The sequence below is a fragment of the Gopherus evgoodei genome, chromosome 1, assembly GCF_007399415.2.
Source record: "Gopherus evgoodei ecotype Sinaloan lineage chromosome 1, rGopEvg1_v1.p, whole genome shotgun sequence".
Taxonomy (NCBI): Eukaryota; Metazoa; Chordata; order Testudines; family Testudinidae; genus Gopherus; species Gopherus evgoodei.
This window is the reverse complement of record NC_044322.1, coordinates 20,195,045-20,206,522: the sequence shown is the minus strand read 5'-3', so window position 1 is coordinate 20,206,522 and position 11,478 is coordinate 20,195,045. Positions and strand designations below refer to the sequence as shown.

General features: G+C 48.6%; 1 protein-coding gene across 2 annotated transcripts in view; it reads left to right on the top strand.

Annotated features, from left to right (window-relative positions):
- The first annotated feature begins 736 nt into the window (after positions 1-736).
- Positions 737-11,478, top strand: part of NOX4 (NADPH oxidase 4) — a 173,800-nt gene continuing 163,058 nt past the window's right edge. For both annotated transcript variants that reach the window (XM_030559100.1, XM_030559092.1), the window contains exon 1: positions 737-822. In XM_030559100.1, coding sequence (XP_030414960.1) covers positions 814-822 — 9 coding nt within the window. In that variant the 5' untranslated portion in view covers positions 737-813. The remainder of the gene's footprint in view (positions 823-11,478) is intronic.

Here is an 11,478-nt window from a genome sequence, read left to right as displayed (position 1 = left end):
TGGGGTTGGGTGGCTAATGTACATTGTGTGTACTAGGGATTCGTCTCTGTATGTCGTGTGTAGATGTGTGTATGTGTATACGCACGTGTGTGCTATATAAGCATAGGTGCTGGAACTAGGGATGCTGTGGGTGCTGCCGCACCCCCTGGCTGGAAATGGTTTCCATCATATAGAGAACAGGGCTTACAGTTTGGTTCAGTGACTCTCGACACCTGCACTACAAAGATTGTTTCAAAACTCCTATAAATAAGGGATAATGACTATGTGTGTATCTATGCATGGTGCATGCGGGTTTGATCTATGTTATAGCCTCTCTCCAGGGTTGGGGCAGAAAAAGCATGGAGCTCAGCTCACAATGTGCTTTTCCTTGCTTAGGTCTCATAATTTGTCTTTTCGTTTGCTATGTATTTATTCTTTGACTCTTTAATAGCAGCATCTAACTCCATACGTTTTGATAGACAGTTTGCATGCAAGATGCTACGTAAGAGTCTAAAGGACTAAACCTCCAATGCAAACTTTTGGGAGGCTGGCTGAGAACAAAAAGTTTTACAGCCAGCAGGGGCTGTTTTTGTAATGTCTTTCCGCTCATTTTCTCCTTCAGCTGCAAAATCCTTAGAGAGCTTCTTGCATGTGTGCTGTGTGATGGAAAGAAATATTGAGAAGTTCTGGAATGAACATGTGCCTTTCACTTACATGCATTCTTTCTTGTTGTCTTCTTCGTTTTAGCTTTTCTGGCTCTCCCTGAATGTCTGGCTCTTCTGGAAAACCTTCCTGCTGTATTACCATGGGCCACAGTACTACTATTTACATCAGATGCTAGGTGTAAGTGAGCCTTTTCCCAAGGTGGTGGGGTGGGGAGTTGGTGACAGAAATGCTTTGCTGAGGGACAAATTGGGCTGCTTAGTAACCCTTGAACGTCGGGAGGCAATGGAGGATCAATAAGAAATTTACTATGAGAAAGTTTTTTTTCTCTTGCTGCTGATAGCTCATCTCAATTGATTGACCTCTGACAGTTGGTATGGCTACTTCCACCTTTTCATGTTCTCTGTATGTATAAATATCTTCTTGCTGTGTGTTCCAGTCTATGCATCCGATGAAGAGGTCTGTAGCCCACGAAAGCTTATGCTCAAATAAATGTGTTAGACTCTAAGGTGCCACAATTACTCCTGTTCTTTTTGCGGATACAGACTAACACGTCTGCTACTCTGAAACCTATAAGATTGTTGACATTTTTGTGGGGTTAGCAAGTTGATAGTGTTGAAAACAATCTCTATGTTGGAGTGAGTTAAGGGTAAGGAGCCAGTCAAGTGACTAGGAAAGCCAACTGCAGGCACGCTTAAAAGATCTGACACTGTAAACATGACTGGAACTTTATAACATCATAACATCATAACATTAGCAAGCTTGTGGGCTTGTTCCAGTGAACTTTTATACCAGTTCTCATTATGTATATTTCTTAGGGGAGTTGTTTTATTAACTATCTTTCTGCCTCTGCATCTCATTCTCATGCTTCCTGTGTGCTTGGTTAATAAATATTTATAAGCCGCATTATTTTTTGCCTTAATTTTTGGCTATCAGTATGAAAAAGATGGCATCTACTGATATAATGCTTACATCTCCACTTTGCCTTAGCAATGATGATCCACAAGAAATAGTTTCTAGGTGGTGAGATGTAGGTCTAGTTCTTTCTTGAAGTTATCAGTATCTCCTGAGTAGGTACAGTTAGCTTGCACTGTAAACTGTCCAGAGGGAATGTGCAAAGGGGAAAAAATATAATGAGGAAAATCTGGCCCTTGGTCTGTCTGTATCTTAGTCCCCCATCCGCAAAATGTGTATGAATACTTCCCTAGCTCACAAGGGTGTTGTGAGCACAAACACATTAAAAGTAGTGAGGGGCACAGACACGGAGCTAATAAATAAGACCTTAGATACATCTATTAGTCAGAGGCTGATGAGTAAGAAGGAGTTCCTGGTTCTGATTCAGGAACACTATCTGAGTAAGAATCCCAGCATTCTCTCAGTAACCGGTGATGGAGTGGTGCTTGTTATTTGCCTATCACTACTAAATTTAATCCTTTGTCCATATATAATTTGACCCAGGGCCAGATTTTCCTCATTATATTTTTTCCTCTTTGCACATTCCCTCTGGACAGTTTACAGTGCAAGCTATATAATCTCTCTCTCTCTGTATATATATTAAGCCACCATGCTTACAGCTACATTAAACTGAGTAAATAAAAATCTATATTTTTAAGCAGAGAAAAAAAGTATGGGAAATAATTTCTTAATTGCTGAATAATGCACTCCACCCCCACCCCACTTTTTGTTTGCCCACCCATTTTTGGATAACTCTAAAATGGCCAAATAATCATTAATGGAAGAAATTACCTTCTGGGCATGAGACCATACTGGAGAAATTGCATCCCCAAAAGGAACTTGGGGGGAGGGTATTACATAACTGAAAATGGAAGTGAAAAGAGATACTTTAGCAATACTGGTACTTCTGCACATAGCATTTTACAATATATTATGCTGATGTCTTCTTTATTTCTTGTTTGGATTATGTTCCAGATGGTACAGTGGCTTGAGCTCTCCTTTGCTGTTGCTTTATCATGATAAAGACTTTGCTATTTGAGGCCAAATTCTCCCTGCACATTTCTGGTGCAACTCCATTGAAGTCTGTTTTTCCCACTACAGTCTGGAGGGAATTAGGCATCTTGAAACTTTTTTTTGCTTTAACATATTATTTTGTATTTAATTGCCTTGGAACCAAGGGATGCCAGATGTGTTTATTAGTCTGCTTCTTCCAGTAGGTGTTTCGTGTAGCAAAAATTGTTACTAGAAGCTTTTATTTTTTTCCTTTATATTTAAGCTCCTTATCCTGTTTCGGGGTTTCACAATATTGTTTAAGGCTTTAACTCGTGTGTCCAATTTTCAGCATAGTCCATGTCTGATTTGGAGGCAATTTGCTGCCTATTATATTGTTCTGTCTGCCTTCTCTTTCTGCCATTCTGGTGTTTTGCAGTTTCCTTTAACCCTTTGTCCTCCCTTCTCAAACTCAACAGTTCAACAATGCTATTAGGGTTATCATCTGTTAAGGGCCAGCAAAGAGCTCATTCTTTGCACTGTACAGACCTTTAACATTCATTGTTTGCTTTTTTAATTCTTTTCCACTCAAGTGGCAGTGCTCCCATCAAGGGTGTCTACATTAATGTTTCTTGGGAGACCTCTCGCTGTTGTGCTACCTCAGATGGAGTTTCATCCATAGTAGCAACATTGGGAGCATTAGTGCACACAGGGCTCAGGTAGCCCCCAGCATTTTTACCACTGTCTCTTCTAGAACTGTGGTAAAAATGTCGGAGTCCTGTCTACATTACCAATGGAGCTTAGATACGAGGGCGGTGAGCACAGAGTAAGTGCTTACATAGAAGAGAATAGGTGCTGTGATATCTGTGCAATGGTGGGATATTTCCCCTAGTAGTCTAGCATAGGCAAGGCCTTAGAATGAACGTAGACACACTTGAACCTCGAAGAGCTAACTTTACTTTCAACCAGCTTTGCCTGAGGTGATTAACTCCCCGAGACGGAGATGAGTACAGTGTGTTTCCTGATCGTTATTGATGTTTACATTGTGGTCTACGTGACAAGGTGTGCACCTAATGACAAAGGAGGATGAATTCAACAGAAATGTGGAAAAAAGGGGTGGAGAGAAGGGGGAAATCCCCAAAATAGCAGCACTTCTCAATAAACTGACTCGGACCGTATTAGAGATCCAAACGTCTCAAAAGAGAAGCCTCTTTGGGCCTGATCCTGCAACCTGTGCCCATTGAGGTGCTGAGCACCCTTCTCCAACAACTGACTCAGTGGTTATTTAGGGCACGCAATATCTGGCAGGATCATCCCTTCATGGTCTTCTGGTTAAGAGTGTATAACAGAGTCCCATTCTTCAGAAAGGGACTATGTTCCTTCAGAGGGAGCGTGATATAAAATGTCCACATTCCTAGAAGGACAATACATGCGTGTGTCACGCAGGAGTGCTGACAAAAGGCTGATCTTTATTTTCTAGCTTCATGTCACTTGCTCTGGGCCAGGGCGCTGTTCCATCTTCCCTGTTTATGAAAAATGAAATGCAAATAAAATTCTATATCAGCCCAATCCCCTCCCCCCAAATTAGTATGGCTAAATAATAAAACACCAAGAGATATCTAGGCAGGAGATCAGTGTAGGCTCTGATGGCTTCTGTTACACTTCAGACAATGACTTACTTTGCTCAGGTAGGTTGTGTCATTTTCTCCAGCAGAATTACAGAGCTCATATGGTATATGCAAGTAACATATATAATGTGTCCATGCACTGGCTATAAAGAAAGAAACAGACAAAAAACCAAAAACAGTCTCAGAAGAATGGCCTGGATTAATGGTTTCCAAGTGGTGTGGAAAGAAAATGACTCAGACAGTTAGCCACAAGAATTTAGAGCTTCAGTATTGTTATGAAGACCATTCCCCTATGTTGGGGAAGGGACTAAATCTGCTGCTGATGTTTGCTTTCTGCCCCTTTCCTATTTTGCATTGCATTAGATTCTGATCTCAGTTACACCACTGTAAACTTAAAGTAACTCTGTTGATTTCAGTAGTTACTCCAGATTTACCCCAGAGATTAGAGTCTGGTCCTTAATAGATATAGATGTATCTGTAAGTATATGACCACATGTCAAACATTTAAAAACTGTCTGACTCCAGTGTGCCCCCAATGACTTCACATAACTTTAAAAGAATTGCAATTAATTGAGGATGGAATTGCATAGCTCTCTGCCTCCAAAGTGCCCTCTTTTAGGAACAAGTACAAGCTAAAATGAGGTGCTAAAATGTACCGGTAGAGTTTTTTCTTCCCACTTCCATTTTCTGGAAATAAATAAATCCAGCCAGAAAAGCTGTTTTTGCCAGAGCTCCAGCCAAATTTGGCTGACTGTAGGAGTATGAATAAGTTTTCTTTAATAAGCACCTGATCTCAATCAAGATCAAACTCCAAACTTTTCTTTCATCCCAGATTGTAAGGTGTGTGACATTTTCATGTATTCTGTGATCAGGAATAAGGAAAAAATACACAGTACAAAGAAAAGGCAAATGAGTAAAAATTAAGTAAAGTGTGCAGTGAAGCCTGCCTCACTCACAGAGATCCTATTAATAATTTTGATTCAGAGAAACTGAGGCATGGATGGAAGTTCACTGATGGACACTTAGTCTTGGTCTTTTTGTTTTGTGCTTCAAGATGGGTTTAACATGTGAAATAATACCCTACTTATTGAGGTCTTATCTGTGAGCTCCCTTCTGTTGAATTCCCTGAACTTAATATTAGGTTTCAGTGCATGCAGCTGTGATATTAACTTTCATCTTAGTATCAGGGGGTAGCCAAAAACAACAAGGAATCTGGTGGCACCTTAAAGACTAACAGATTTATTTGGGCATAAGATTTCGTGGGTAAAAAAACATTTCTGTTAGTCTTTAAGGTGCCACTGGACTCCTTGTTGTTTTCATCTTAGTATTGTTGATAACTTTGCTTGAGAGCTTTGGGGCATCAAGTGGTTTATATTAATAATAAATAGTTTTAGTCTCTTCTCATGCTAATGCTGAAATATCCTGCTTAACCCAAGAAAAGCATATGTCCTCCATTACAGCATTCCTCCAGCATCTCTTGCAGCAGCACCCAGAGAACCAGGAACCAGTTGTGACTCCCTGGTTCTTTGCTTCAGCCCAGGTTAGAGCAACCTGGGGACTACCCTGATTGACATGTGCCAGCTGGCAGTAGTCCCCGTGGGACCCTGTGTTGCTGAGGATAACTGGAGAGCAGTGCACTCCACCCATTCCTGCTCCCTACTCAGACATATCTATACATATTCTCTCCCCCTTCATCTCCATAGACTTCCATGGCTCATACTGGCTTTGTGCTTGCCTAGAGAAAAAAGCAGCAAAGAATCCTGTGGCACCTTATAGACTAACAGACGTTTTGGAGCATGAGCTTTTGTGGGTGAATACCCACTTCGTCAGATGCATCTCTCCTGGCCCCATACCTGACTGGGATTGCTCAGACGGTCTATCGGGGCCTATCCACAGATGCAGCACGGGAGTATAGTCAAGTAAAGGCGGCAATTTTAGATGCCCTGGATGTGAGTCCGGAAACCTTCTGGTAGTGGTTTCGGAGCCTGGCCTACCCCAGAGGGGCCCAGCCCCGGATGGTGGCTCAGGAGCTAAGGGAAGCATGCAAGCCGTGGCTGCAGCCCGAAAGATGAACTCCGGAGGAGTTCACCGAACAAATCGTGCTGGAACAATTCATCCACATACTCCCGCCGCGAGGAAGGGCCTGGGTCCTCTGCCATCGGCCTGCGACGCTAGCCACCACCATCACCCTGATGAAGGCCTTTCTAGCCGCTGAGGCACCGGTGGGTCTTACTATTTGAGCAGCCCCACCCGGGTTGGGGCACCCTAACACAGAGAGGAGGGGGGTGCTCACCTGGATTGACTCACGGCTTTCCTCCCGGGGTCCGGAGCCCCGAACCCGTCTGGCGGAGGCCCCAGTGCAATAAGCGCCAGCACCTTCTCCCGTTGCTTGAGGGATCAACCAGGGCCCTCCCCGGGAAGCCGCAGGAACGCGTCCATGGCCGGGACGGGCGGACCTTGGGCCCTGTTTTTCCTGTGGGGAGTATGGCCATTTACAATGAGACTGCACAGCGATGCAGTGGAACTTTGGCCAGGTCTGCTCAGGGGAAACCTGTGCCCGATGGCCACAACCCACCAAGATCATGGTGCCAGTGGTGGTTACCCAACGGTTACCCAACGGTGGCCCTCATTGATTCAGGCTGCAGCCAGACGCTGATCCGCCAAAACTTAGGCCTCCAGGCCGACACCCGCCTGGGAATGATTCAGCTGCAGTGTGTCCATGGGGACATACCGCCCTACCCCAGTACTCAAGCCCAGCTAACAGTGGATGGGGTCACCCGACCGATGGTGGTGGGTCTAGCGCCGTGCCTTGCATACCCAGTGATCCTGGGACAGGACTGGCCAGAGTTCCCAGAAGTCCTCCGCGGCAACACTGGGGAACGCCCGAGGGTCACGCCAGTCTTGGAAGGAGACCCCCCCCGAGACCGGGGAAGAGGAAGGGGAACCCCCCGACCCTACTGAACCGCCAGGAGAATCGGAGGACTCTCTCCCAGAAGCTGTTGGGGAGCCCTCATTTCACACTGACTTTTGCCGTGATCAAAGGACCGATCCCACACTCAAGCGGGCATACGAGCAGTTGGCCACTGTTGATGGCACTGTCATTGATCCACACCAGGCGGCCCAGTGGCCACACTTTGAACTGCAGCAGGAGCGCCTTTATCGGGTTGAGAGGGACCCCCACATGGGGAAGTCCCAGACCCAATTCCTCGTGCCCCAATGCCATCGGTGAGCCGTCATGAAACTAGCCCACGACGTCCCGGCGGCCGGACACCTGGGCCATGAGAAGACTCTGTCCCGGATATTGATGCGCTTCTTCTGGCCAAGCATACACCAGGAGATGAGGAACTACTGTAAGTCCTGCCCAGACTGCCAGTTGTCTGCTTCTGCACAGACCCACAAGGCGCCCCTGGTCCCCATGCACTTGATCGAAACCCCCTTCGTGCGTGTGGCCATGGACCTGGTGGGGCCTCTCCCTAAAAGCATTGCTGGGTTTCAGTATATATTGGTCATGGTGGATTATGCTACCCGGTTCCCTGAGGCAATCCCCCTCCGAAACATTACGGCCCGCACCATTGCAGGTGAGCTCGTGAAGGTCTTCGCCCGCATAGGCCTGCCCTGGGAGATTCTTATGGACCAGGGCACCAATTTTACTTCTCGGCTGTTACGGCAGGTGTGTGAGCTTCTGGGGATCAAGCAACTATGGACGTCGGTCTACCATCCCCAGACCGACGGGTTGGTTGAACGGTTTAACAAGACCCTTAAGGACATGCTACGCAAGTTCCCCCAAGAAGATCTCCGCCGATGGGACCAGTTACTTTCACCTCTGCTCCTGGCAGTTCGAGAGGCTCCCCAGTCATCTACAAAATGTTCCCCTTTTGAACTACTGTATTTTCGTTGCCCACAGGGCCTATTGGACCTAATGAGGGAGACATGGGAGCAAGCCCCGTCACCCTCCCAGGGCCTCTTAAAATACGTACTCCAACTCCAGGAGTGCCTTACGCAGGCTGGGGCCCTGGCACGGGAGAATTTGAAGGCTACCCAAGAAGCTCAGGCCCAGACCTACAACCAGGATGCACAGACTCGCGATTTCCAACCCGGAGATCGGGTTTTACTCCTCCTCCCCTCAAGCGAATCAAAGATTCTGGCCCGGTGGCAGGGGCCTTATGAGGTGGTCCGAAAGGTCGAGCCTGTCACATATGAGATCAACCAGCCCGACTGGCGCAAGAAAATGCAACGGTACCATGTGAACCTTCTCAAACCCTGGTGGGAGCGAAAGGGACTCTTAATTAACCCATACCCGCCGGAACCCGAACTGGGTCCCCAGGTAACATGTTTGGAGAATCCCTGAGGGCCCCAGCTTGGAGAGATGCTGACTGAGAAACAACTCAAACAGACCCAGTGTCTCCTACAAGCGTTCCCCCGCACTTTCACACCCAACCGGGATACACCACTCGTTCATCATACAATTCAGACAGAGCCTGGGGTGGTGATCTGGGGCATGACCAGGCCCTTGCCATGTCACGTGCGACAGGTCGTTGAAGAGGAAGTACAGGCCATGCTGGACTTAGGAGTCATCGAACCATCACAAAGCGAATGGCGCAGCCCGGTAGTGGTGGTACCGAAGCCTGATGGCACCCAACGGTTCTGCATTGATTTCAGACGCGTCAATGCCACCTCAAAGTTCGATGTATATCCAATGCCCCGGGTAGATGAGCTGCTTGGCCGGTTAGGAGAGGGCCGCTACATCACCACCCTTGATCTGAGCAAGGGATATTGGCAGATCCCTCTCGAGCTGCCCTCCAGGGAGAAGACCGCTTTTGCCACCCCTACGGGTCTGTATCAGTTTACTCGGATGCCCTTCGGCTTCCATGGGGCCCCGGCCATGTTTCAGTGGCTGATGGATCACCTCTTTCAGCCCCATCGAGACTACGCTGCCGCCTACCTTGATGATGTGGTTATTTATAGTCGCCAATGGGAGAACCACCTAGAGCGGGTAGCAGCAATCCTGAGGTCCCTGCGGGCAGCCAGGTTAACCACCAATCCAAAGAAGTTTTGCATTGGCTGGCAAGAAACGACCTACCTGGGGTATACCATAGGGAATGGACAAATAAAACCCATCGTGGGAAAGGTCCAGGCCATTGCAACCTGGCCACCGCCGGCCACAAAATGCCAGGTACGCCAGTTCCTGGGACTTGTTGGATATTATTGGTGGTTCATCCCCCAATTTGTGGCGATTGCAGCCCCCTTGACTGGATTGTTGACCAAGGACAGCCCGCTGCAAGTAGTTTGGACCCGAGAGTGCGATAACGCATTCCAGACACTCAAGGCAAGCCTCTGCCGTGAACTGGTCTTATATAGTCCCGATTTTGACCAGGCATTCATCCTCCAGACAGACGCCTTGGAGGTAGGACTCGGGGCTGTCCTCTCCCAAGAGGTGGATGGGGAAGAACATCCGGTCGTTTATATCAGCCGGAAGCTGTTCCCCCGGGAGAAGAACTATGTGGTAGTGGAAAAGGAAGCCCTCAAAGTGAAATGGGCTTGTGATGCATTGCATTATTATCTCCTCAGAGTTTCATTCCCGTTGGTCACCGACCACGTCGCACTCCAATGGCTGGCCCAAATGAAGGATCATAATATGAGACTACAGCGGTGGTACCTGGCATTACAGCCTTACACCTTTACAGTTCGCCATAGGGCCGGGAAGGACCACGCTAATGCGGACTTTCTGTCCCGCTTGAGAGGCATGGAGGAGTCTGGCCCCACTGAACAGGAGCCAGACTTGAGTAGGGGTGTGTGTAGTGAGGCGGCCTGGCTCTCAGCCATCCTAGAGAGGGGCGAACCCTTCTGGATGCCAAAGTGGGCGGAGTCACTGGAGCCTGCGGCTGCCCCTCAGAGGTCAAGGGGCAGGACACGAAGTATAAAAGCCCAGCCCCAGGGCTCAGAAGTGGCTTGGCCGCCAGAGAGGCCAGACGCTGATGCACTAGCTCCCGCTGGGGAGACTCCTGCCGCCTGCGACCGACCATACCTGCAGAGACTGGATGCCGACCAGACGCTGGAAGAGCCCCTAAGCCAACCGGTACAAAGGGACCCCGAGGAGCTGCCCAATTTACCCCTCCCTCAGTATCCCGAGGAGCCCATGGTGTAGGACGCTGTGGAAGACACTGCTGAGACACAGGTACCAGTAGAGGGGAAAGTCAGAAGTGGCCCGGGGGCAGCCGACCGTAGTCTGGCTGCAGCACACCCAGAGCCGATGTCAATGTGTTGCGGCCAGGATCCCCACTGACACAGCAGCGGGCTGCCTGCCACTGTTAGGGCCCCGCGCTGGGACGCAGGAGTGGACGGGCCTGCGTCCCCCCTGCCACCCCGCTCACGGGTGGCAGTCTCCCCCTCGCCCCGATGCTCAGGCCCTGGAGCCTGGGCTTAAACTACTGAACTGCTTTGCTCAGCCCCTGCCTGAGGGTCTGAGCCCTGAACTGTTGTTTGCTGCCCCACCCTGACCCAGGGCCTGGGCTTAATTTACTGAACTGTTTGCTCAACCCCTGCCTGAGGGTCTGAGCCCTGAGCTACTGTTTGCTGCCCCACCCTGACCTAGGGCCTGGGCTTGAACTGCTAACTGTTTGCTCAGCCCCTGCCCGAGGGTCTGAGCCCTGAACCTTGGTTTGCTGCCCTGCCCCAACCTAGGGCCTGGGCTTAAATTGCTGAACTGTTTGTTCAGCCACTGCCTGAGGGCCTGAGCACCTGGCTGTTCCCTGCCCCACCAGGTTAATTCACCAGTGCACCGGATGTGGGTAGTGAGGCGACCTGGCTCCCAGCCGCGCCAGAGAGGGGCGAACCCCAACAGCGGACGTTTACAGGCAGTCATTTCAGATACTTCTACATTGCAAAAAAACACCCCACGGGGGCGAGTCTCTGAGCCAAGGTCAACTGACTTGCATTTGTGGGGCTTGTGCTGCAGGACTAAAAATAGCAGTGGAGACATTTCTACTTGGGCTTGAGCCTGGGCTCTGAGACCCTTTCCCCTCACTGAGTCTCCAGCTCAAATGGGAATGTCTACACTGCTATTTTTAGCACCGTAGTAGGAGCCCCGTGAATCCGACCCAGGCTCGGAGACTCACTGCTGAGAGCTTTTTTTTCTTTTTTTGCAGCATAGATGTACCCTTAGTTGCACCGTCAGTTCATCATCTGTAAAATGGGTATGATAGACCCTCCCTATTTCACAGGTTTATTGTGAGGAAAATACATTAGAACATAAGAACATAAGAAT